The sequence below is a fragment of the Camelus bactrianus genome, chromosome 9 (assembly GCF_048773025.1).
Source record: "Camelus bactrianus isolate YW-2024 breed Bactrian camel chromosome 9, ASM4877302v1, whole genome shotgun sequence".
Lineage (NCBI taxonomy): Eukaryota > Metazoa > Chordata > Mammalia > Artiodactyla > Camelidae > Camelus > Camelus bactrianus.
Window position 1 is genome coordinate 29407633 of NC_133547.1, and position 27929 is coordinate 29435561.

Below are 27929 nucleotides of genomic sequence, written 5' to 3' on the forward strand. Positions count from 1 at the left end.
GCTGTGAGCTTCTGCCACATGACCTGACTGTCCCCCTGAGATTTGGGCTGCATTTTGAGCTTGATCCCTCCTTCCGTATTGAAACCTCCCTGGAGTGAAGTAAGGCTGAGCGCTTAGCACTAACCCAGTGCCCTAGAGGAGAGGGTATCCTGGACGCAGAGACAGGCCAAGTCCCTTTGGTGCTCATGGCCTGGTCTGGCCTTTAGGATGGTCTGGAGGTGTAATGATTGATCTTTTTTGAGAGCATTTGTGTATCCCCAAGCATCATGTCATACCCGTTGTATTTTAGGGAACTCCCACCCAGTGCAGACGAATCACCTTCTGGGCCAGTGTAGACAGATCTGCGGCTCTGGGCCTTTCACGCACCGGGCACGTCAGTGCGGGGAGCGCCCGCGCTCAGAGGCCCGGCGCTGCTCTGGTCTGGAAATAGCAGGCAGCTGTTTCCAGCAGCCTTTGCGGCACAGTTGTTGCGTCTTTGCCTTATCCTGCGCAGACAGGGACATTCAACAGATGAAGTGACATCTCTCATCTCTCCTTTGTCTGGGTCAAGTGACATTTTAACAATTTTCTTTCATTCTATTGCCGTAAAACCTAGGCGTTAAAGCCCTTTTGCTTTCAAACAGAGCGTGCAAAGCACTCTGCAGTCCAGCCAGGCACTGCAGCTTAACGAGCACTCCCATAGTCTATTACATATATCCTCACCCTTCTTTGAGTAAAATGTTAAAATACAATACTTGAATGTATTTGTATGTCCTCCAAAGAAGATACTTCTGATGGTGGTAGGAAGCTAACGAGGTCTTCTTTCCCTGATTTACACTCTTCCGATTAAAAATCCACTTCGAAATCTACCCCCCAAGATATTTTAATTCAACAGGTAAAACTTTTTGAAGGATTAAATTCCCTGAAATGATATGGCCAAGTAGATTGCCAGTCAGGGCACGTACATAACACTGGTCTCACTCATTCTTTTGTTTTCCAGAGTTTTGTAAAAAGGATCAACAAATTAAACACTGCGAGAGCACAGAGAGGCAAGAACTCATCATCGAACCGAGAGGGGACAGAGCACCAGCTGCTGTGAGAGGCGCCCTTGAGGTATCTGTACTTGGAAAGTTCCCTCCTCCTGAGAGCCCTGCACAGAACAAACACTGTTCTGTTTTGTCCCCATTGTTTGACCACGTTACAATACTAGCACCATAAAATTATATTACCTTCTCTGCACCAACTGGGACGAAAAACCTTTTAAGACCATGTTTGTATGGTCAATTAAAAAGCATGCTATGTAAAAACCCATTTCAGGACACCAATGCAAAGGATATTCCTCACTCTCAACCAACAAACCTCAGCAAAAATCTCTGGAATGTTGCCCTAGTACAGAGGACGTTTCCTTGCTCCTCCATGTCTGGAAATGTGCTAAAATGTTACAGCTTTCCAAAGTACAATTCTTCGATTCAGGGACAATTAAAACTGGAAGTTTAACCGGAACCACCACCTGATGGGCGTGGTATCAAAGAGGCAGAAGTTTAAAGAGATGTGACAAGCTAAATTTTGTTAAAAGTACAAGGCTACCTCTTATAAATTAGTGAACGTTCTGCAGAAGAGGTTTTCAACCACTGCCCCGCCAGAGAATTGCCCAGAGGACGATTCGAAGTCCTTCTGCCGGGACCCGATCCCCAGACTGAGATTCAGCGGCAGGTCAGAGGGACGGGTGGGGGTGCGCTTGGGTGCTTTTCTTTAAAGCTTTAAACAAATAGGAACATTTAACATGTTGATTGGCAGCCTCATTTCAACTAGATGGCTAGGTACACAGAATTACCCACTCTCCCAACAGGAGGCCCAAACTGGCTTATTTGGCAGGCAAGCAGTACAATGTAAGGTTTCCCTAAACCCCTCTTTAGGGATGGCAAGAAACAGCATGCCAGCTCAGCCCTTGAGACTTTAACAAATGCAAGTGATGACTTTTTTCTTAAACAGCACCACTGAGTTAGTTGAGCTCCGACAGTCTCCTTTAGGAAAGGGGTTTACAGAGCAGTTTCTCCGAAGCATTAAACTTGGTCACCAAGTCACGATGCGCAAGTTGACCGCGCTTTCCTGGCTGCATCAAGCCCCAGCCGTTCCTTGTCTGCTGCCTCAGCAAAAAACAAGCAGGCACATTTCACCCCCAAGGCCTAACAGAGGAAATCATTTGGCTGAGAAACTGTCAGAAAGTATGCTACCCCTCGTCTGTCAGTGGCTGCATTGCTGTCATTACAAAACTGACCCGTCTGACAGTCTCTATGTCATGTCTGAAGGTCACGGTTTTGCAAACCCTTTGTACTGTAAACCCTAGTTTATTATCAAACAGCATATCCTACTCCTGATCCAGTATGTTTAATGCTTATTCACCCTAGAAATAGGAATATAACCCCCACCCCACCCTCCAGTGTTTCTGAAGATGATTTTAAGATTATTCCAAGTTGGCTTTAGGATGAATTGGGAGCAGCTGAGTCCCAGTGGAATACACAAAGGTCAAATGATAGCTTGCCTCTCGGCTGGAATTTACTGTGCTGCGGTGGGCAGGTACCTTCACTTTTCTAAGCCCCGGTCGCAAGCACTGTGCTTCTCAAGGGCACTGGTGAGTGGATTCAGTAAGGGCATGTTAAAGTACCTCGTAACAGCACCTGGGAAAAAGTACTTAAAAAAAAAGTCTGACTCTACCCAGTTAGCCAGAAAATAATCAGCCTGTGGCTCATACGAATGTTCAAAAAAAATATTTATTTATAAAAAATACAATGGGATAAGTTTATGCTGAGAAATGCAGCAATAAATACAGTGGAAGAAAACAGAGCAACTCTACACCGATACATTGGCACAAACAGCAAGAGCAGACGCACGCCCGACCTCAGCGTCGCAGGCCTGTCTGCACACGCTCCTTTCGAAACCCCACGCGGAAAAGATCGTGTCGGCTTAGGTAAGAGAATGAGAACACGTGTAATCACAAATGCACACTGATCAGGACTTTATTTAAAAATTAGCAAACAATACTGTAGAAACATTGATATGTCAACTTCTAAAATGCATCTTAAATTTAGTTGGCAAAGACCACATTTAGCTATAAGCATGAGTTTAGTCTTCCATGTAAAAACCAGGTACTAGACTGTGAAAAACAATAATAGCTTCCTAGTGTGTGAAAACACCAGCTTAAGAAGAGGGCTGTAAAAATGCACAGATCTTTATAAAAGCACTGGCTGTACAAGAGTCCTCCCCTTTCACAGTATTCCTTTTTACTTCATACGTGAGTGACTGGTTATGCTGTAGAGTTAACGGTTATGGCACTAAAAGGCAACTATTTAGGGAAGAGGCGGAAAAAGGAAAAAGGAATGTATGTAAGGCAGTATTTCTTTTAGGTACAATTAGCATAATAGTGTTTTAGGAAGACAAGATAAAAATTACTCAAGGCTAGCTCGGTTCTCACCGAATGAACCAACAGGCTAACTACGGAGCCCCTCTGCGCGCCCCTAGTAGTCGATGCCCTGGTCGCCGTACTGGTACTCCCTGGGGTAGTCGTCCTGGTACTCGCCACGGTACTCCTCTGGGTACTCTGCCTGATAATCGCTATCACTGATTTCCGACCCATTTGTTCCCGTTCCTTGGCTTCCATTGTGAATGACGGGTTCTGTGGGAGCAGCACAGTATTTGGGATCATATACTTGCCGCCCAAGCCCATACACACTCATTCCTTTCTGGGAAGCGACTTTGTTGGTGCCCATCTGTAGAGAAATTGTCGAGTTGTCCACGGGTTGCAATGTTAGCTTCTGATCGTAGATGTCTCTCCGGGTACCCGGTGCTAACATCCCCGCCTGGTATTAGAGCATAGTGTTAGACAAGTTAAAACAGCAGCTAAAATCTAGTCCTGTACTTTTTAGTTACAAAATCGGCATTGAATATGAACACTGGTATATTACTCTCATTCGGTTTAGGGGTAAAGCTAGCTTACTAAAATATCCTGGCGCCGAATCCCTCTTACAAAGCCATACTCACTGGATTTCAAATCCTTGCTCTGCTATAAAATTGCTAAGTGGCCTCAAACAAGTTAACTTACTTTTAGTTTTAGGTTTCTCATATGCAAAATGAGACAGCACCACCTACTTTGGATTAGGGAGAAGACCATACATACAGAATATAAAACCCAAGTGTGACGCTGGCATTCCTGAAAGTTACATCTGAATGCCTAGTACGGCCACACACACCATCCAGGTTACCGATTTTAAAAGCCTGTAATACTCCAACAAAAATTATGCTGAGCAGTTCCTTGAGGACCTGAGTCTTTCAAAAGGCTCTGGGACACCAAAGAGCCAGCAGCCATGTCAGAACAGCCTGTCCCCTCCTTTTCATTGAACGGTAAACTCGTCTCATTTGTCCTTTCTGCCCAGCACACACTTCCAGACCTCACTGGTAGAAAAGCAAACTTGAGTGGCAGCTATGGGACAGTGCCCGTGTGTCAGGACATGTTCGATAAAGAGCAACAACACGTGTCCTGAGGTCATGAAGAAAAAGCTCTTTCAGACCTGTTCCCCGCTCTTGCTGGACGGAAGACCTGTCCTGCTCTCAGACGGCTCTGGCTTCACCTCCTTGTGAGGTGCTGGCGATCTGTTTTTCACAGGAAGTAGCTCCGTCCTGTGTGGTGCTAGGGGCCTAGCGTCCTCACCATGCTGCGTTTCCATCCACTTAGACTCACGCGTCTACTAGGATGCTAGCTAGAGTCCTTTATAAAATACCAGATAATTTTACCCAAGTTAGTGGAGGGCTCCTTTAAAAATAAAAGTCAGAAGCATTAGAGTGAGCAGTTCACTTGGATTTGGAGCAAGAACACTGTAATAAACGTATCTTTTTCTTCTGGTGAGGTAGAAAGGCCAGCTGTTCTCACTGCCAGTAAAAGCCATGGGCCACACCATACCCGTGTGGCTACAGAAAAGGCCCTTTGATTCTTTTGCTTTCTCAGCAAATCTCGCTTTCCTGAAGGAATATACTCCATGTATATACAGTAACAAAAAATACCCACTTTGAACTCAGTTAAGAAGAATACGGTAAGTGTGAATTTAAATAGCCCCTTTGTACTCTTTGAAACAAATATAAAGAGGCACTTACCTGGCTGGCTCCTTTGTTGGTGCCCATCTGCAGGCTGATCGTGGTCTGATCAAAAGGTTTGTCGGTCTGCATTTTGGGATCGTAAAGATGCCTCCTCGTCCCATAGGCTGTCATGCCTGCTTGGCTGGCGCACTTGTTGGTTCCCATCTTTTAAGATAAAAGTAAGACCAGCACTAATTATCAGACACCAACCGCATATATGACACAAACAAAACTTTCTGTTCTACTAAAAAGATTTCTTAGAAGGGACACAGTTGACAAAGTCCACTCCAGTGCTGAGGTTGTGGTCAACTAGATGCAAAATCTCTATGCCCTTAAGAATAAATTTCAAGGTGCTCACTTCAAAAAAAGTAATTTAAAAGTAAATTTCAAAAAAAATTCACTAGATACAAGTCCTTAAAACATAATTCATCAGATAAAAACATGCGCACAGGAAGAGAAGGACAGACACATATAAAGTTATTACGGTGGCCGAATTATGAACAATTCCCTCTGCTACTCTTTCTCCGACTCTCTGTAGCATAGAAAACCAAATTAAGGGGGCCTGCTTCAGCCATTCAAAGGGACAGAGCTATCTTTGGCTGAACAACAAGCTTTTTTACTCCAAACATGTTTTACATAAAACGTGATAGTAAATGCCAGGTGTCTTCTGTGGCAGCTTAGCAAGGGCTTAAGTTTCATTAAAATCACCAACATTTTCATGGGAAAAGAACCACGTCTTGTTCCTCCAATTCTCATGTCACTAGACAGAGTCAGAGAGAAGCAGAACGAAGAATCTGAACTCAACCACGTTCAGAGGAATAATAATTAACCTTTCCTCCCCACTGAGAATAACACGCTTCAGCACCAACCAGTACACCCTGTTCTACTGGCTGGGAACACATGTCTACTGCTGCCCTTTTTTCCTTAGAAACAAGAATAAAGGCAAACCATATTACTGAAAGTCAAACCCGTTCATTGGAGAAGATGAAAAAAAAAACATATAAGCAACAAGGAGGGGGCATCACAGTGCTCCTACCTTTTAGACGTTCATTGTAAACACCCGTGTCTGAGTGTCTAGTGCTTTTACCGTCTTTCTGTGTGTGTATCCAGACGCACATACGTATAAACATACACATACATGTAAATATGCAGGTGCATCTTAAAAATAAAACTGGGGTCGTACTGAGCATAGTATTTTATGCCCTGATTTGTTTCCTTTAATTTTTGAACTCCTGTGTATCTCTTTTTATTCCTTGTTCCTTTTACAGAGTTCTCATAATTTAAACAACTGATTACTGTCTGGAAATTCAGGTTTCCAGTTTCTCACCATTAATACAATTTTGTTCTGTATAAAATAAATCCAGGTCAATTATAGCTTGACAAAGCTGAACTAATAAATCACTCCACCTCACATAGACTCGGTCAACAAGGGGGCACTGTATCCAGCAGGTATCAGGTAGGGAAGCCCTGAGCATACTGGGCACTTAGCAGTGGTGTTCTTGCGACACACTCCCGGGGAGCAGCATGAAGGGAGAAAACTGCCTGAACTAAGTATTCCCCAGGTCTGACAAATCATGCTTTACGAGGGTAAATGAATGACTTTGGCATTGAGGGTTTGTAAAATTGCTTCATTTTGTCAATAACATTAGGAATTTATAGTGTGTTTTCTTTAAAAAAAAAAAAAAAAAAAGGACAGTGTAATTAGGTGGGAAAAAGCAATCACTTCCTGGAGAAATAATTGTCAAGTCAGATGGCACACCTGAGGTTTCTTCTAAAGCCACCGCTGTCTCATGGGCTTTGAATGGACATAAGCTGTATAAACCACTTAGCCATCCCAAAACGTACACTGTGGCATATCTATCTATTCCTTCCTTACGAGACACTCTGCACGGTCAGAATGAGCCTGGATCAGTAACTGATGTGCGACACCACACTACTCACCTGCAAACCAATCACACTCTGGCCAGCTTTTAATTTTCCTTCATCAAAACGTCTTGTTTGTTTTTCTGCATACTTAACTCCAATGTCGATGGTTGTATGGAATCCTTTTGTTTTAGCCTAGACAGAAATATGCACACTAACTGAAAAGGAGCACTCGGAGATTCTGCCAACAAGTTTTACAGAAGGAGCAACAGGGAATTGACACTGGCCACAGGTGAAGGCTTCATGCCGTAAAACCCAAGTTCGGGGTGGAAAACTATCTTAGGCCATTCAGGAATGTGCCATGCCTCTGAAACAGAGTGTTCTAGTTAAGCTATCCACTGCGAGGCACCCGTGTCAGCAGCTTTCCCACCAAGCTAATAATCATGGCGGGCTCCTCCCTGCCTCGTCTGAACTCCCACGAGAGAGCGAAGACGCAATGAATCACCAGCATGGGGCGGGGGGGGGTTCAGCCAGCTCATTAAAGACATATACGTACCAGACCTGCTAGGGCCACCAGCGTAGTCTGAACCTGGGTCATGTTTCCATTCTCAAAAAGATCATTTGCTTCAAATATGTCGTGTGGCTTCATACCATAAGCCTGAATAGCTTTGATGAAGTTGCCAATATTCTCCAGCTACAAAGGGAAGAGGGCGCGTCACGTCCAGAGTTAAACACTGATGTTCATGTTACCTAAGGACCCCAAGTCCTCACGAAGAGGCACAAGGTTCCTGACCAAATACAGACTGAGCACAGCTCTCTCCGAAAGAGGAAGCAGTGAAAAGAGTATTTCATAGTGGGTCACATAATGGTCCTTTTTAATATTTTTAAACAATCAAGTTTTTTCCAGATGTTTTCCATACATGTTTTTAAGAATTTTGTGTCAGAGCTACCCAGGGCTGGAATTTTCTTTGTCAAAAGGTGCAAAAAATACATTAATACATAATGTATTGTTTTAATTTTATAACAAATTTGTGGTTACTGAATGCTTATCCTCATACCTCAAAACACACTCTCAAGACTAAACATCCAACTTTACTTAATCGTACACATTTATGAACAAGACTATGCTTCACACGTGTTCTACAGTCAGCCAGTAGTTGTGTTAAATTCCTTGCTTTTTCCCTCATTTATCCTATGGTCTAGATTGTATTTCCCTGTGCAGCTGTGTCAGATCCTCCCAGAGTACAGACTACGTTCAGAGTAGGAAAACCTCTAAGCTGAACATCTAATAATCACAGGACTAATTCTAAGTAATTATGAAAACATTAAAAATGACATTGCAAATAAAAAACAACATACAGTCACGGGCACAAATTTCTGTTTTAACCCTGTCATCGGTTCTCCCCACATACAAGTGACCAGCTGGAATCGGCTGTTACCTGAGGCCAGTTTAACGAGGACTCGTTGACCTTCTTCACTGAGCCTGGCTGTAGCTTGTTTATGAGCCTGGAAAGAGCATAAGTGACACCATATTGACTGGTCACAAGAACAAGGACTGGAATGTACAGTTGGCTTCCGGAAGGAGCATCAGTAAAGGAAAGCATTAAGAACACTTGCAGGAGAGCAGGGTTCGACACCCTGGCCCAGAAGGGGGGCAGGACAGAGGCCCGGGAGGGCCTGGGAGGGCGGCCACAGCGGGCCCACTTACTCGCAGAGGATTATGCCGTCCTTCAAGCCCAGCTGGAAGTTGGTGCCAATGCTCATGCCCGTCACCTCCTCTATCCAGTTGCGAAGATCTTCTTCTGCCTGGTGATCATACTTGGAAGCAATCTGAAAGACAAGTAAATTAACTTCAGAAGTTTCACTAAAGCATCCCAACCTGCGGGCTTCCGACGTCCTCTACTTAAATTATCCATTAAGACCACGGCTGTGAGACCTGGGGTAAATGACACGCACTGGAGCTCGCTGGTGAACCTAACCAACCATTACAGCTTCAGTAACTAATAAACACTTTTGGTTAAGGAGGTGTCATACCGAATTTTTGAACAACACGTGGGGAGAAGCTGGGGCTGAGGAGGAGAAAATACAGATCAAGGTAAAGCAGATTCCCCATCCACGACACACAAAAAGCGACAAGGGCTAACAGCACATTACAGTACGGCGCCAGTGATATTTAAGATTAAGTAATTAAGTTACCACGTTCCAAAAGAGAGCGAGTGAGAGTGGCAGGACTCTGATACATGCAGCTGGTTACACAGTGTCCCAACTGGCCAAGACCAGTCTAATAGTTTTGTTGCCCGAAAAGCTCTGCTGTTCCTATGCCTTCTATTCAGCCAAACACACCGCAGCCCACGCACGTCCCCACACACCCTCAGGGGCAGTTACTGTACTTACCCTGGATGCTGAGCCTCTGCATAGTAGTCTATATCCCACAGAGTCCTCGCAGGAAGGAAAGGCGCTAGATTCACTTTTGGACCCTTAGTACCTTGCATTGTATCCAACACCCAAACATTTAACAAAACTGATATTCCTCACTTACAGAATTCTGCCGTCAAGGCAACGTCATCAGCACAGACGCTACACAATCATCATGCTAAAAACACCTGCTGAACACGAGCTTTGAAAGCTCTCTTCTTAATTAGCCCATACACCTCAATTTTAAAAAAGTAAAATTTAAATATTGTTAAAGATCACATGCCCAGGTTCTCAGCCTATTCCTCGACCCGGGGTCGGTCCTTACAGACACTGGTCAGAGTTATTAAGGAGAAGAACACAGCTGAGAGGAAGGAGGGACGACGACCTGTCACTGGTCTTCTCATTCGCACAGATGAAGACGCCACCAGCAGACAATGAACGCCCACGGGGAAGGTGGCCGTGGTGGGCTTGGGGGCCGCGGTAGCGCTGCTGGAGGTGGGAGCGGGCGGCAGAAGCGGTTGCTTCTCGAACTCATGATTAGCTTTCAGTACTGAAAGGAATGAAATGGCTTGACCACATTTTTGTCACGGAGAGGTCCTCCAAGTTCCAACCTACCCCAGTCACAGAGGAACCTTCCCCTCCCCCACCACCAAGGGGCCAGTTGCGGGGATGTGGGGGGGCTTCTGTATCACCACGGAGGGCAGGTGATTTCACTAATTACTGTCAATTTAAGGAGACAGCAGTCCTGATCATCTGAATTGCTTCCCAACTTAGACAAATGGCTCTACACTTTTGACAGGAGAATGGATAATTTATTTAAGCTGTTGATTTACTTAACCAGGATCACAAATGGAAATTCAATGAGTTTATATTTTCATGTTATAACTAGCACTATGCAATGCTTCCTGGCTCAAATTTTGGCTCAGAGGTTAGTTTATATGAGATAGTTTAAGCACAATGTTGTGAGTGAATTTTCCACCACTGGTACCCCCTAAAAACCACACATTCTATTCTGACTTCCCGCCAGTCTGTTACATGGGCATCTGGGTGTGTGAATAGGGAAGGAGGAGGAAGTGATGCCTGGAGGTCCTGCCCCAGGGACACACTCACACAAATATTCTTGCACAATGTCTGTCCTCTGACATATCAGACATACCCATCTACACATGGCACCGTTAGAAAATGGACGAAAAAATAAGAGAAATATTAAGACTCGGCTATATTTTTACACTGGAATCTTTTACAAATTCCATATAAATTTGGGAAGGGGGGATGGGAACAGACAAAAAGGAGCAGGCGAAGAAGTAGGAAGTGGTACTCCTTAAGCATCAGCTATGAAAAGCTGTACCTGAGAGTGAGTTGAATTTTTTCAAAAGCAAGGCTCTCTCAACTAGGAGACGCAGCTCAACACATCTAAGGAAACACAGATGAGTTGGGGTAGGAGGGGATCTGCCTGGGCTGCGGGCCTGGCTCCGCCGGTACTACTGCTCTGCGCCACAGGTTAATTCTCTAACTTCTGAACCGTTTCCTGTTTATACAACAAGAAGGCTGGATGAATGCACTAAGTCTCTTCCCATTCTAAGTTGTCTGTTAAATAATTTGGTCAATCAGCAAAAAACTGTAAAGAAAGGCTTCCTCTTCATTTTTTTCGAATGTAGAGATGGCAGTTCTGTTGGAGGAGTTTTGTTTTCCTTGGGGGGGGGGAGGGGGAGGGGGTGATTCTTAACCAAATGAGACCAATTATTATTCAACCAAAAAAATATAAAAGCCAATTTACGTTTCCTTTGTTCAAAATGTGACAGATTCAGTGCCATGCCCCAGACTACGGGGTGCTTACAGATCTAACATGAAATATCCTACTAGGAACACCAGAGAGAAACTTCCATCTCCTCTGCTGGCTGTTCTGATCACGGGAGGGATGAGAGAAGAATCAAGGGAGAACAAGGGCTGGGGTCAGATGGGCCTGGGCTGACTAGTTACAGCCGGGGGCCCAGGACGGCTGGCTGGCCCTGAGGCCTCTTGTAACAGCACGCGCACACGCAGAGTTCATGAGCACATACACGCGCAGCTCAAGACCCCAAGTGATGAACCAGAAATGCCAACTGGGGATGCGTCCACATCACGTAACTATTGGTTTTGACTTAGGGTTTTCCTTTAAGGGGAAGAGCAGCAAGGATTTTCCACCCAAATACTGCTAACGTTGTTTAAGCAAAGGGGCTTTCTGCGGTCGAACCAGCTAAATAAAATTCAAGATTTAGGAATGTGTATCTGCTTCTTAAAGTTTACAAATTTTAAAAACGTTCTTATGAAATCATCTAGGAAAAAAAATTTATTTCAATTTGTCTCTTAGCTGCTGGCCTGCAGCGCTGTTCCACAAGACGCAGAAATCATAAGTACATTAGAATTACAACCCAAGCAAATATAATTATATTCTTTAACGACACAGGTTATTTTTAAACTGTTTGTTGTACACATCTTTTAAAGTCGAGGGACTGAGAGCAATCAAAAACAAGAAGTAAGCTTTGGCCAATAAGATTTATTTACTATTTTCACCTAAAAGCTTTCATTTCTGACCATCAGGCAGTAAGTAAACACTGACATTTTCTTCCCTGCAACAGAAAAGGGAGCTTAAAAAGTTATCTAATCTTATTAATACCTCATGGAAATTTCACTCTAGTTTGTTTAAAAGTCACTCTTCCAAGTTGTTTATAAACATCATTTTCTTTACTCGTCTTCAAGATTTATCTTACTTGACTTTTCTAAGTGACCTTCAGAATTTCTGCCTGGTTCCTCCCAGGCCCCTGCCTCCTCTCCACTTCCTCACATCTAGGCCCTCGTGCAGGTGACTTCTGTCCAGCTGCTGAGAACACCTATTGGACGCGTCTCACTGCAGCTCATCAAATACAATCAAAAAGCGAAGAAAACACAGGCTGAGAAAAAAGCCTCCAGGGCATTTGATGGGGCTGATCATCCCCTGGCCTTGGGTGTTCCGTAAGCCCAGGGGCTCGGCCTCTGGGCTCTGCTCTCCCCCAGCCCTCTTCTGGGAACAGCCAAGGGCGCCAGTCCCAAGCCGCCCTCCACTTCACAGGCAGCTCTGTCCCTTCCAGCTGCGTGACCTTCCTTCCGGATTTCTGAAGAACGCTTACTTGTTTAAAAAAATTTAAAGTGTCAAGTGTGAAGAACGTGCGTTCTTCATGGGGGCGATGCACCCCCCACAAAGGGGTGAAAACGGCCTTAGACATTACAAAATGTGTGACCCTCCCCACCAAACTACTTCTCTGTATTATACTCGGTGGAGGTCAGGAGGCATTCAGAAAACACGTCTAAAAAGACTCTTTGGGAAAGTAGTGCTGAAAACAAAGTTGAGAAACAAGCACTAGACAGAGCAAACAGCGCAGGTCTCTCGGCCCTCTCCTCCAGATCCTGCTCCCTGCCCACCTTCCCAGAGGTAAGCGCCTGTCCTGGGAGCCGAGTCTTCTCCCAGGCTCCGTGCACATGTCTTAAGAGTGGGTCAGGCACACCCTAGCACTAGAAAAACATCCCCTTCAGAAACACAAGCCCTGAGGGCCCACACTTCCTGACAGTAAAGGGGGACCCTCGGTCAGATAAAAGCTGGCTCCTGCAGGCTGCTGAGAAACCGCCCAGCCCTTCCTGGCCAAGGTCTGAGAAGGCTCCCTCTCAGAACCCCTAGAAGGGGACACTGAGTGAGGAGGGAACCCACGCTCCAAAAACTTCCACAACTGGCCCGGCAGGGCTGTTCCCGCCCCGTTTCTTGGTGCACTCAGCCCAGGAGCGATCAGGCAGAAAGACGGGGCTGCTCCCGGCAGGAGGCGGAGCGCCGGCATCTGCGCACAAGAGCTGTCTGCCGCCCGCGCACACCCAGGGACGTCCTAGAATCTAGTAAAGAATGAAGACACGTCTTCCCCGTGTATTCCTTCTCACAGTCCGTTTTCTCACAGCACTTGTTAAAACCTGAAGCAACAGTCCCAGGTTACCGTCTCCGGCGGTTACAACAGCCCCCAAATTTGGGTTGTGTCTGGGCTGTCCCCAGACTCCCTGCCTCGAGCCCAGGATAGCCCAGCACTGCCCCAGACTCTCCAAGTGACATCATACTCAGCGTCAGCTCTCCTCTTCCAGGTGGTCCTTGTGTGTCTGGGGTTCTGCCTTCACATTCTTTCTGTGTTACCCCTTCCTTCTGTCCTTCATTAAAATGGCTACCGGGTGACAGGCACGGTTCAAAGGCAAAGTCCCTGCCCTGAACGCTTCCATTCTGGTGGAGAGACAGATATTAACCAAGGTGTGTGAAGACATGTGCCAAAAAAAGAGGAAAAAGCAGGGTATTTAAAATAAAGGGCGAATGGAAAGATGGGATCACTGGAGTCTCAAAACAGAAAACAAATGGTAAACTTCCATCTGAAAGACCAAGATGCCACTTCCCTTCTTTGCTTTATCACAGGTCACTGCTGACGCCTCGTGCAAGACACTGAACAGGCTTGAACAGCTTTACCTACCTTAAACCCCTCCCCCAGTGGGGCCTCTAAATATGTGAATACGCTGGCAAATTTTTAAGTATTCACGTTGGGGATACAACAGACCAAAAACCACATGCTTTGAAGTCAAACGTCAAAAACTGTTCCCCATCCCAGAGTGACCCAAGTAAGTCACTTAACCCTGGTGACCTCACTTCTGGCAAGTTTCCTTCCTTCTAGGGCCCTGGTGAGGAGGAAGCGCATCCTGACCCACATCAGAATCAATGTTCTCCATTTACACCAGCTTGAGTGCAGAACTGGTATGAGCCGACCCCCACCGCACCCCGTCCCCTGGAGTGTCTGCCACTCAAGAAGAACCTACGGCTGCAGACAGGCTCACCTCCGACTGGTCCATTCCCACCACCGCTCATCTCCAACCTCGTTCCTGCCGGTCCTTGCTCTTCTCTCTACTTAGAGTGTCCTTGCTCCCAAATTCGTGTTCTTTTCCAGATTATTGCTGGTGAAAAGTTGAAAGTAGCTACTTTTTAAAAAGCAGGTTTGTCAAAAAAGAAGCCAACTGACAGATACAGAGAACAAACTAGTGGTTACCAGTTGCCGGGGGTTGGGGGGGGGGGAATGTAGGAATGGAGGAGTTGGGGGTTCACACTGCTGGGGTGTAAGATGGACTCAAGGATACAGTACAGCACAGGGAACACAGCCATTTGTAATAACTGTAAATGGAAAGTAAACTTTAAAAGTTGTACAAAAAACTTTAAGAAGTAAAAATAAATAAAAATAAAAAATGTAAAACTGAAAAACAAAGTAGTAGTTATTAGTACAAATGTTCAGTCTACTATCCTGAGCCGTAAGCACGGGGCTAACATCGGATCCTGGGGGAATGATAAACGCCACACGCAAGGTAACAGCTTCTCCAGGGAAGAAAGGAATGGGATCAGGAGGTCGACTGTAATTTTACTGTCTTTTTTCATAAACTGGAAAATAAAATTTCAAAAAAAATTTTAAAGAAGGTTTGTATCTAACAAGGGGTAATGGGTAGGAATTGCAGAGAAAATCACTTGACACTGATGTCAAGGTAGATTACATGCCTTCCTCAAGTTCACTACAGAATCTGAGGCTCATTCTACAGCATGAGCTTGCTGATTAACCATCTGACAGGGAATGACTATTCCAAAGCCGTGGAAAATCACATCCGCCGGGGTGAACAGGAGTGGTGTCTACGGGCATTTTAAACACGGCCCTTCTCTGAGAGATGCAGCCATACGTTCAGACTGAGGCATCAGCATGTGGCGCCAGCACAGATTTTTCCCTCCAAATATGTACAGTCAAATGAATACAAAGATATTCTGACTCAATGTATGAACACTGTGAAACTGGAGAAAGTATAACTTAAGAGGAGTTGGTCCAGTGCCTAAAACAAACAACGGAACTAGCAAATGGCAGGAAAAATGCAGAAACTGCAGAATGTCATTTTGTCTTCTCCATCTAGAAAATGATCTTCAGACTATACAGTTTAGAACAAACATGGTTAAAAGTGGATTTTAAGCATTGAAACTTAAATAAGGAGGAACTAATCATAGAGGCTGGGTTCCCAGAAAACTCCAGACTCAGAAATAATGGTTAATGAATGGTTAATGAAGATGTGCACACTGAATAGCCCGCCATGTTAGAAAAACTGTCAAACAGCAGAAACAGGAACCCACTCCTTCCCCACTCCCACCCAGCAGCCAAGGGCCTCTCCCCGCTAGGCTGAAGAGCATGGCTGCCGTGCTGGGTGGACGCGGGAGACGGGGTGTGCGGGCAGGCATCCCAGCAGGCATGCAGGGAGGTGCGGCATGCCCAGGAACACCTGCCTACGTGCTCCTGAGGGCAGAACCGGCTTTATTCCCCCCTGCACCCCTCGAGCCATGCTGGTCCACAGTGGGTACTCAATGAATGATCTTCATCTACATACAGTGCTACCAGACCAGGGAAACGCCACGGATTTAAAGATCTGTCTTGTTTCTGAGAGGCATCTGCATTTGAATGCCTGCTCTTTCTGGGCATCACATCTCCTTGATCCTCCAGTCCAGTAATCCTAGATGGATCACTAGGGACATAGTTGTTTTACTTTCTGATAAAAGCCCTTATGTCTACGGGGCTCCGTAAATTCAGGTTAGTAAGCCCAGAAGTGGGGCCTGGTCAGCAGGAACAACCGTGCCCACTGTGCGGACCACGTCAAGGCAGGAGGCGCTCCTGGGGACATGCACCCGGAGGCTTAGGTTTAGATCTGTTCTCTTCTGCTTTGGCAACTGACGATTTGAAACTACAGGGCAGCCTTATTGAACTTGCAGAAAATAAACTGGGAATAGTTAAAAAGAAACAAAATTCAGATTCAGAAAGATCCTAGCTGAATAAACAAATTCTTCAAGATATATGTAAAGCCCTGCCCTAAAGCCCTAAAACTGACACCCAGTGCTCACTCAGTGAGCCTGGAGAAGCTAATGCTGTCCTGGTCTGCACAAGTCCACAGTTATTTATACAATACTATTGCTTATCTTACTTGTTGGATGCAGACAGCCTCATGAGGTAATTAAGGAAAGGATTATTTAAATGAAACAGGTGTCAAAGGAGTATGTACACTATAACACCTTAGGCAAGTAGCATCACCCCTCCTTTGGAGGCAGGACAAATCAGCCTGCCAAGGCAAGGATGGGAATCCTCCTTGGAACCATCTCACACCAGGTGATGACACTGATCAAAACAGAATGAGTCAGTGCATTGTAGTCAAGTGAAGGGGTCAATGAACAATCCCACTGTACCCTAGTAATCAACCTGAGAGCCACACTCTAAAAGGGGGCAGGAGTGACCAAGAAGGGACTTTGAGGGGCAAGAGAAACAGACTAGTACCATCTAACTAGTTAGACAGGAATTTATAGAAAAGGGAGTTGATTTACTCTGAATGCCACCCAGAGGGCAGACCCTGGGTAAACATGCAGAAATCCCAGGGGGCTGACTAGGGGCCCGGGCAGCGGAAAGACAGCTTATACGTGGAAGCACAGAGGGGCAGGAGACCCAGGAGAAAGCTTGCTGAGAACATTCTCTCACTTGGGAAGGAGGCTGGCTGGGTCCTCGGTGTTTTGTTGCTGTAGAGATCTTATTGAAAAAGGTTCTTAACGGAAGCCCCCGTAGGTAAAGTAGGTGAAAACAGAGCTGCTCTTCAAACTTTTATTTTCATTGCCTCACTTCTAGAATATTTAAGGGTCTGCACCTCATCACAGCGCCTGCAGGTGACCGGACTTTTTGCCGCTACCCAGATTTTCACACACCTGTCTCCTCTGTAGGATTCTAGACGCTCCTAATGAGTCGGGCATGCGAACAGCACTGAAGAGCTGTCCTTTCTTCTTCTGTAAGTACAAGGAATACCAACAGCATAACTTTTCTGTGGCCTGGGAATGTATATGCATTCCTCATCGCCTGTTCAGCAAGTCTCCTTCATGAGTCTCAGAGTCCATCATGACCTGAGGAAGAAGGCATGAAATCCAGCCCCACCATCCCAAGGGTCAACTGTAACCCCACCAGACCGGGAAACCCTCTCCACTCCCAGACCACGGACCACACCCATCCAAACGCCCCCAGCTGCCTACCCCGGAGTGGAGCCGCGACACACACTGCCCCCTTACTCTGAGCTACTGAGGGACAAGGGTGGTAAAGAGGCCAAGGAGAAAAAGATCCCAGCGTCCAGCCAGCCTTCAGTGAACGTGGCGCTCCCCTGGGGAACCCAGATGTGGCTGTCAGACCAGGAAAGCCTTCTCTGCTCACTACAGTGGAGCTGGCCATTGGAGCGACGGCTTTAAACAACCAGCGAAGAACAGAGCTGAAACATCTAATTCTACATGTAGGACAGATAGATGCCGGCTAGCGAGACTTCACAGGAGTCTCATAGATGTATTAACTGAGCAAGACACCACCGCCTTATTCCCCCCAGTGAAAATTAGAGAAAATGAAATTTCCATGAGGTCACAGGGCTCTCTGCACATCACAACAGTAAAACCTAACTCCACATTTTACCTGATTGTAATGCAATCTGAGAGCACAGAAAGGGGGGGGGGGAGCGAGCTCCTGTGGAAGCACTGCATCCTCCATCAGTGCTGCACCCCAACACCAAGGTCTCTCGGACATCCTGTCACCAACGCTTGCTACAGACACCCAGACACAAAGAACAAAATAAGCCCGACTTCACACCCTTTCCAGATTACGGGCCATGGGAATGAGGAGAGCGCAGCATCAGGCTGCAAAGGGGCCTCGGCAGGGAAGCGGCTGAATCAACAGTGTATTCCACACACGGACCTGGGGCCATCACCTCGCATTCCTGCTGCCTACGCTGTCAGACGTCAGCAACTCCACAAGAAGAGGAACACAACTCGGGAGAGGAAAGGGGAAAGGAATGTCTTACCCACCTCCGTTGTCTTCCTGGTCCTCTTCCTCCTACCTTCCCAGCCTCTCACGGCAAAGCGTCTTCCCTCTGCTGCTTCGCTCCCACCCACCAGGTATATGGGCGAGGGGGAGCCCTTCCCTTTATTTGGTCCAGACTACCCCCTACCTTGTCTGAAACAAGTGCATCTTTGATTGAACCTGCGGCCAAGTCTCAAACTGTCCCGCTTCTCTTTTACTTCACAGCAAACCTCTCCATTTCCTCACTTCGTCCTCCTTCCTAACCTTCCCCACTCCCCCCTGCTCCGGAAATTTGCTCTACTGAAAATGATCTCTTAAAAGGTCACCAGTGACCTCTCCGTGGCCAAATCCCGTGGCCTGTTTCCTCCTCCCGGCCTCTCCGCAGCAGCACTCTTGGGGCCCTTCCCATCTCTCTCCCCTGATTTCTTGTTAAAGGACCTGGAGCTCCCCTCTCTGGTTTGCCTCCTCCTCTTCCGCCATGAAAGATGCCAATTCCCGCGAGTTCTGACCTCAAATTAAACTGGTTAGGAGCATGGGCGCTGGAAACTGAATGCTCCACTTAGAATCCCACCACGCCCATGCCTCAGTGCCCTCACCTGTAAGTCAGAGGTCATTAACGGCACTTACGTTAGAAAGTACTGAGAAGAATCAATGGCTTAATTAAAGCACAACAACTCAATAAATGTCGACCCCTAACCTCCTATCTGTGCTTTGCTAGCCACTCCTGTCAGATTCCTTCCTTCAAAGTCAATGTACCATCGACACCAGTTACTTGATGCTACCGCTCAATAGCTATTTTGATGCTGTCTGAGCTTTCTATTTTAAAAACTATTATGAAATAATTTATAAAAGAAATGCCCCCATCCCATTCCTTAGCCTCATCTCAGTGCCAACTCCCACCTGAGTCTGGTGGGCGTGAAACGGGGGGTCACAGAAGTCACTCTGACTCAGACTTGAAAGTAAGGAACTAAGGCAAGTGACTTGGATTTTGACAAGGCTGCTTTGATAGGTTCTTTTTTTGACATCAAGAGACCTTCCTTCTCTTTTGAACCATTGGTGGGAACCATGCAAGCTGGTACTACCTACAAACAGATTAAATGCTAGGTCAGAAGTTACGTACTTTTCCACACGAGCACTCTTTAAGGAAATAGCCACCAGCAGGGAAGTAATGATAAATACATAACAGAAATCTATACAATGGACTGTGATTCAGTTTCTAAAATATTCAAATGATATTCAAAGCTATGCAAGCAGCTGGGTGAGTATAAGGGATACAAGACATCGTCACTACTTTTATATTTTGGTGCTGTTTGCATTCTGGACGAATATTTACAAAATATTCACAAAATATTTGCCAAAAAATCACAAACATTCACAAAATAAGGATCAAAAAAGAGAAGAGGTTCTCACAGGCAAGGAAGAGGGCATCCCAAGGCAGATGCACTGTCTTCACACAGAGATGACTCTCCAAAGGTCATGGGTTCGGCGGGGCTCTGGACCCAGGTCGGCTCTCAAGCCTAAGACTTTCCCCCCACTGGACGCTCCCCACTCCCACTCTCCTACGAAGCCGAGACGGGAACTCTGAACTACACACACAGTCGACAGCACAGGCAATCATGCTGCCTGCAGACAGAGGATCAAGAACAGAGAGCAGGGGGATGGCTTAGACTCAGTGGCTTAACATGAAGTCCTTCCAACTCACGGAGAAGCGAGCGTGCCTCCAAAAGCAACCACCACCACCACCACCACCGTCACTGTATCAGACCGACGTACCCTGGGCAGGCCCTGGCACTGACTCAAATCAGCCCAGAATCTGCAGTCTCAAAGGGCGTTGCCAGCAATGGTTCAAAAGTTCACAATGAGAGATTTGGCAGAGACGTCTCAGAGTGAGAGCACTTTAACTCTTCCACCGGCCCCCATAAAAAGTAGCTTCCTACCACACGCATGTTTTGGACAAGGCCATAAGGTGGGAAATGCCTGTGGGAAAGGGTGTCAACAGCAGAGCTGTCACTGAAAGGAGAAAGAGAAGAAAACAGAAAGCCCAGGCCCAGAGGGGAAGGAAACTCGGACCGCACGCCTGTGTGTGCGGCCGCCGGGCCGGCGGGGACGGGTTTTACCCGACATCCAGGTCTCTGCAGGAAGGAAAGAGCAGGGGCCAGTGCACACCGGGCTTCAGAGCAGAGAGCGGCCGGCTCGGGGGAAGGGGTCCGGCTGCGTGCGGACCCTGAAGACCGGCCCTGGGGTTCCAGCTCGGCTGCCCAGGGCCCAGGGCTCTGACAAGCTCGCCACGCGATGTTAGATGGGAGTGCAGCTTCCATACTCCACTGGAAGTACGACTGCCACAGCTATTTTTGCATCCAAAGTAGAATCACGTGTTCGCATTATGAGACTTACTACACATGGTATTGATTATTCTTCCTACTTCCTCCCACGTGAAACAAAAGGAGGGAGGGAAGGTTGCAGCAACAGTGCACCCTCTCTATCCATCTGCGGCGCCTCCTGCAGTGCCCAGCAGGCTGAGAGGCCTGAGACAACGCAGAAGGATGAGTGTGCGAGCATCTGAGGAGGGGAGAAGAAACAACGATGAAGTCACAGCCCGAGAGTCCCGCTGCTGGGATCCCCGGGAAGGTGTGTCGGGGAAGAGAGGAAAACGCTTAGGTTATGACTTGCCCAGAAGAGGCCTTCCAAGCCCAGAGGGCCTCCTCTGGTCCCCGCACTCACACCCCTAGTTCCCGGCCTTGCCAATGCTGCTGCACCCACCCAGGTCGCACGCCCCCCTGAAGCTCCCTGGCCCCGGGGGGGAGGAAGATGCCGGAGAGGTTCCCTCCCTACCGCCTGGAGGAAAGCCAGGAGCCGTCTTCTCTGCTCGGGGACTTGCTGCACACAGGGCTACGTAGAGCCTTCACAGGACCATTTAAAACGGAAGGTAACCATGCTTATCAATCCACTGTCCCGAAACCAATAAAAGATGTATCCTATTTAACAGAAATTGGTATCTCAGGAAGAAAATGGCAAATAATGCCGCACCCACAAAGCGTGGCGTCTTCCTGCACACAGACGTCCGTGGTCCTGGGGGCGGTGTGGGCAGTGCGAGAGCAGGGAGATACCTGGGGATCTCCCTGAGGGACGCATCAAGGCTGCTGGGGGAGGAGGCGCAGATCAGGGCTATGGGGGCAGGGCACAGTCTCCACACAGAGGCGAAATAGAGAGGTTTGGCTTGGTAGCCCCCTACCTGCCTGAAGCCTCGTCCAGATACAAACGGATTCTAGCATGAATGTCCAAGTCCTGGAGAGTCTCAGGAACCAGAAGGCAAAAGCAGCTCAGGAGAACACAGGACTGAACCCAACCAGCGGAGCAAAACGAACAACTGCTAACATTTACATAATGTACACTTTTGGTTCCACGAATTATTCAAAATACCTTACACAGACTATCTTGCTTATTTCCCCCCAAACCCTTCAGAGGGGGGTACTAGCATATCTTCATTTTACAGATCAGACACTTGACCAAAGTCACAGCATTAAGAGGCAGAACCAAGATTAGAACCCAGTCAGTCTCCATAGCCCATGTTCTTAACCACTAGGTTCGACTTTCTGACGAGAATCTGGAGGGGACCTACCAAACAGCTTCAGGTTCGTAAGGATTCCCGTGGTCCTGTTTTTATAAAATTGGCAAGATATTTTTTGTAGTGATGGGCCCCAAATTGTATAAGCTTCAGGCCCCACAAACAATGTGGATTAAACCCCAGGCTCAAAAAATCCTTAACAAAAACTTGAGCACAAGTGCATATGAATGACAGCTAAGAGCCCACTATGACTGAGTTCTGAGTTAAGGAGAGTCAGTGCACATGGCATATGGTGCAGAAGGCCAATGCCTAGAATAAGATGAAACTTGCCAAAAACATTCTAAGAACAAGCTCCCTCCCCCACCACTTGGTCATACTGAGAAGGGAAATAAACATTTCCTACTCTCTTAGATATAATGGTCATGATTGGCTGAAAAACCAAAACCATTCAATTGTGCTTCTTTCTGTTTTGTTTTTTTTTAATGTATCAGATACAATTAACTGTGGTTCCCAACACACTGCTAAGTGAAAAGAAAACGCTAGCCTCAGGATCCCACCTGGAAGGGAAAAAGGCAGAGAAATGGAGACTATGTCCTGGTTTACGAGAGGAGGAGCAGGTTTTCATTGCCAAGCTTATTTCTGGAATGGACAGAGGCAGACAAACAGCACAATTTCCACAAAGGAAAGAGCGTAAAAAGTTGTAAATCACAGGACAGTGAGTTTGGTAACGGTCCTCATGAATGTTCCAGGGTGAGTAAGTCTGAGCGTTTTCAAGAGGTAGCATGACACCCCCGTCTCAACTCGGCAAACTGTCTTTTCTTTATCTGCTTTGGTCGAGACGGGAAAACAAACAAACAAACAAAAGCAGACGAACCACAACGGCACATCCCTACCAGGAGCTCGGACCTGGGCCGCCGGCCCACTGAACGGCCACTTTGCAGGAGGTCTTTTGGGGGATGCAGGCAGAGCCTTGCAGAGGTGGGACCTCTGCTGTTCCTCCCTAACCTGGGAGTCTAGGAAAGAACTTCAGCAACAAAGAAGGAATTATCTTAGCGATAAGTTTTCAATGGAATATTTTCAATGTAACATAAACTAATTAAAAAAACTGCTGAAGAAAAACAAGCTGTAAAAATCACCACGTCCTTCAAAAATATCACACTTGCACCACAGAGTTCCTTTACAGAGACTTCTCAAACAGGGCTGATTTCCAGCTTCTAGAGACGGTAAAATCTATACCTGATGGATAAATTCATTACATCAGCAAATAATTATTGGGCGTCTACTACTGTGTGCCGAGTTAGATTCTAAAATACAGATCTTGGTATGTCTCACTAGTGTTACTGCTGGTGAAAAGAGACAAACAAACATACAGGCTGAAGGATTCTCCTTTTTTAAGCCTGTCTTCAAACATCTTCTTACCTATTAAAAAAAGTAAGTTTGTATGTTCTGGCATGAATTATTATCTTGTCAAACAAACATCTTGAAGTTTACTGTCTTTTCCCCTGAGATTTTACTAATTAAAAGTATCTAAGATCAAAGACTTCTTCAATTCATTGATGAACTGTCTTCACAGCTCAAATATAAAAAGACCAAAGGCAAAACAAACAAACAAAAAACCCCAAAGGCTTTTAAAATAGAAATGTAATACTTAAAGAGGCAGTGACATACAAGTTTAAGAAATAATACCAACATTAGTTTTCTATTACTAAGAACTAATAGTACAACATAGTCATTGAATACTTACTGCAAGCCAGACACATGTCAACAATGCAGAGTTTAGGGGTGATTAACTATCATTTCCCCCCATTTTACTGATTAGGGAACAAAGACAGAAACATCAGATAACTTGCCCAACACCATTTCAGGCAGTAAGTGGCAGAAAGGGGACTAGAACCCACGCCTGCGTGACTCCAAAGCCCGCTCCACACTACTTTCCCCAGGATGCTTACACTTTCCCCACTTTGTTAGCGAGGTTTTAAGGGGGAAAAAAACTTGTATTTAAGCAACATATCAGTTATGCAACACATAAAGAAAAAGCAGGAAGGAATCTAAAGGTGTCCAAACCACGCAGTGTTAAGTTCATGTTCCACAGACCCACTCATCAGGTGGTTCTGAGCCCTCAGTCAAAATGCAGTATCTCACAAAAAAGACTAGCAAACATGGATATTTTATTTCCAAGCCCAGAAGAGATTAAAACAGCATTAAATGTATAATCATGATGCCAAGAAGTGACAGGTGGACAGCGAAAATTGGGCGAGGGGTGGAGGCGGGGGCAGACAATAGTGACTTGCAGCGAACACCCTAAGCACTTCACTAAATTAAGGTATCAGGCTTAGAGTTAAAAGTCCTTAGACTATGCCAACTTCTTCTGTGATCATGAGCAAATCGCATCTTTTGGAGCTTCAGCATCCTGATCTGTAAGTGACGTTGGCTAATCCCAGGAATCCTCCCCACCCTGCAGGGCGGCTCTGCTGTCGAGATCAAAAGACTTCCTATGAAAGGATACCGTATGAAAGGACCTTATAAATGAAAGGGGTTATTAAGGATGGTTTGATGCTTAAAGGGATAAACCCACAGTTATATAAACCCAAAGTTAAAACTAACTTTCCGAAAGTTCTGAAAGCTGAGGTTTTACTATTTTAAAAAACGTATAATAATCATAGCAATCTAGCCCCAGTCTATGCATTTCCTTCAGTCTGCTCAATAGTAAGTAAGAAAGGGGCAGAAGTTGCTTCATTAGTCAGCAAAGAGAAATTCACATGGATACTAACACCCAAGGCAAGTCAGTAACTTGAAGGACTGCCAAAGTTCTCAGTACCTCACTTACAATGCAAAAGGTAGACTCAACTGCCACCAGCCAAGAATCACAAGGGTGAATTAAAATTAATGCACACAAGCCAGGCCAGGGTACCACAGCCAGCAGTTTGGACATGCTGATTCCTCTGAAAGGATTCCTAAAGCTTTGCTGGTAAACCTTGGAAAGAACAGAAGGGTATTTTGCAAGTTTTCAATTGGGGTTTGAAATCAATCATACAGAAACCACTCACTTTTCTGTTCCTTAAAGAAATATTCAGAAAACCATTTCTAATATGGGCAACACACTTGGCAAGTTAAAGACCTAAACGTTTCCATTTTAGACACAGACTAAAGTCAACTCCTTACTTCAAAGATTACTTAGAATTTACTAAAAACTGAATTATAATATGATGCGGCGACTACATAACGGAGGGTGAAAAGAGCCACAGTTCTCCCTCGGGGTGTGACAACGGTGCTTCATGGTCTCTCTACAACTCATTCCACACTGGGACCCCCCCCCCCCCCGCAACGCTGGGATGTCACAACTCTGACAAAGCCGGCGAATTCCACCGGCGGTCGAGCGGTGCGGTGGCAATCCTGACCTGCTTCGGCTCCAGGGAGGTTAATGGGAATTAAACCACAGCAGCCCTCCTTTGTGGCGCTTTGGCCAGAACAGCAGAAAGGAGACAATGAGCGTTCTGTGCGCAGTTCCGCGCCGATTGGCTGGTCTCTCCCCCCAGAAACCCCTGATGTCATGGGCTTGGAATGCAGGGAGGGAGGAAGGAAGGAGAGGATTTGGGGAGGGGGACGCCTCTCATCTCTTTTCCAGCCCAAAAGTCCCAAAGATAAACCCAACGCCTTCTTATGCCGGGCAAAGTGGCAAAACCGAGCGTTACCAAAGCTCCAAACCACAGTCAGCCTCAGCAAATAAACCTTAAACAAAAGCAATCCAAGAAGATATTCTTGATACCGTTAAAGTCTAACGTACTACAAACTTCTCGGTGTTTTATTAAAATCTCAAGTCAGCTACAGCAGATATTCCCAAAGCGACGCGCTCGGGCTTTGTCTCCGCTTCCCGCAGAAGCAGCAGCAATTTGCACCGGGATTCGAACACCGTGAAGGGCTCTGGACGGCCCCCATCCCTCCGGTGGTCCCGGAGGTCTGTGGGGCGCTCAGCGAGGAGGCGAAGGAACAATGGGGGACCCAGTTTGGCCACGTAACGGCCTAACTTTACTCGCGGCTTTGAATCAGGTCCAGAGGTTGTAACGGGAGAAGGTGCGGGGTCGGCCAGGAGACCGGACCGGGGAGGATGGCGGGGGCTGCTCGCTGGGTCCCCAGCCGCGCGGACCGGCCCCACCTAAGGGCGAATGGCCAGGCAGGAGCGCCCCCTTCCCGGAGGGGTGCGTCCTGCACCCGCGGACCCGCTCCTGGAGCCAAAGGCCAGCGCTGCGGGATTCCAGGAGCCCGAGAACCCACCGCCCGCCCCCAGTCCCGGTCCGCGGCGCTGGAACAAAGCCAGGAGAGCGCCGGGGAGCAGGCGCCTCCAGCCCGGGACGCGACAGAGACGCGCGGCAACTCTCGCGCCGCCCCAACATCCCCTCTCCGCGCAGTCCGTCAGCCAGAGCGGGAGGGGACGAAGCGCGGCCCAGCGCTGCCCCGGTCCCGGGGCCCCCCGGAGGCGCTCTGCATACCACCCCTCGCTCTGGGGCCTCGCCCCACCCCAGCCCAGGCGTACCTTGTTCTTGACCTCGGCCGAGAGCCCGTAGGAAGGGCCCTTGTTGAAGTGGGTCATGATGGTTCGGGCGGCGGGAAGAGACTGCGCTCGGGTCCCGGGGTTCCTCGCACTCGGCTTCCCCGCTCCTGGCCCCGAGGAGCGGCTGCACCGCAAGACGCTTGGAGCTCGCTGTCCTGGGCGGCGCAGGAGTCGCCCGGACGCGGCGGCAGGACGCGGGCGGTGCCTTGGCTACTCGGTCCGACGAGGTCCCGCAGAGCCTCCCGGTCCGCTCCGGAGTCCCGCACAAACTGCCCCCCACCTCCTCCTCCGGGCCTTCGGGGATTGGCCGACGAGTCCGACCAATGGAGGGCCGCCTCCTCCCGCCTCTCCGGCGAGGGGGCGGCGCGGCCAATTGAAGGGCGGCGGGCGCCGCTCCCCCTCCCCGCGCGGGTCCCAGCCCCCGCCCCCGCCCTCACGCCACACAGGCCCGCGGCGACGCGGCCCCTCCTCCGGGCCCGGCCGACCCGGCAGCGCCGGCGGAGCCCGGCCAGCGCTGGGAGCCGGCCCCGCCCCCGCGCCCGGCGCCCGGGGGCTTCCCAGCGGCCCGGAGTTCACGTCGACTTCCAGGCGTCCGCTTGGGGCCGCCGGAGGGGAGGGAAGCCCACCAGGGCTGGCCCGCGGCTGACCCGCCGCCTCGCCCTGCCTCCTCCCCGGCCCCAGGCCCAGCGCGCGCATGTGGCGGGCAGGGCCCCTCCACCCGCTGTGGGACACGCCGGAGCAGCCCTGGAGTCCCTGTGCCCGAGAAGGAGGGCCCCTCCCTCCTCCGACACCTGCTTGCTCCTTCCTTACCTCGCAGCTTCCCACACCTGTTGGTCTGACCTCTACCCCGCTGCCGCCAAGGGAACAGTCAAGGCTTTGGGCCAAATTCGAGCTCACTCTGTGTACGCTGTGCGGGAAAACCTGGGGAGTGCGCCACGGCAAAGCCTGGCATTTCAGGTTCGTTTCTGGAATCGCTCCAGCTCCTTTTTACGAGCATCTTTATCTGGGAATCAGCTAATCCAAAAACCCAGGTGGCTGTTATACATTTTCTTTTTCCTTTCTTCTTTTTTCTTTAATCTGAAAGCTTCTTTGAATCAAGAGATCTTTATATAGAGATGAGTATCCTCCTATCCTTTAGGCCAGAAGGCGGCCCTCCATTCTTTCGTGGTTCCGCTTCCTACTCATCACTTTCCCTATGATCTCAAAGTAGTTTTATGGGAGGAAGGAAGCAGAGCTTTCCTCATTCGCCGGAGTGCCTGGCACTGTACTACTGCCTTCCTAACACTGTCTCGTTTCCTCCCCCTAAACAGCCTGTAGGTGGGCATCATATGTGGAGAGAAAGCTGGTGCTCAGAGACCTGAGTGTCGGGAACGACGTCTGCCGGCTTCCAAAGCTTTGCCTCTTGCCATCACTTTCCGTGCACACCAAGGACGCGTTCCCATCCCTGACACCCTACTATGAGGGTTTTGTTTAGCAAACACCAGAGCAGGTCATGAAACCAGGTGTGGCA

At 47.8% G+C, this 27929-nt stretch overlaps 2 protein-coding genes across 2 annotated transcripts in view; one reads left to right on the top strand and one right to left on the bottom strand.

Moving 5' to 3' along the window:
* The window catches only part of SLC44A3 (solute carrier family 44 member 3), a 62082-nt gene extending 59172 nt beyond the window's left edge, over positions 1-2910 (top strand). The window contains 1 exon segment of the mRNA XM_045513216.2: positions 980-2910. Within this exon segment, the coding sequence (XP_045369172.2) occupies positions 980-1078 (99 nt within the window). The 3' untranslated portion in view covers positions 1079-2910.
* CNN3 (calponin 3) lies at positions 2733-26725 on the bottom strand. Its single transcript, XM_074370000.1, has 7 exons — positions 26402-26725; positions 8678-8799; positions 8409-8475; positions 7526-7663; positions 7048-7164; positions 5125-5271; positions 2733-3836 (listed from the first exon to the last, which is right to left on the bottom strand). Exons 1-7 carry the CDS (start codon positions 26456-26458, stop codon positions 3495-3497), a joined length of 990 nt encoding a protein of 329 aa, XP_074226101.1. The 5' UTR covers positions 26459-26725; the 3' UTR covers positions 2733-3494.
* Positions 26726-27929: the final 1204 nt, after the last annotated feature.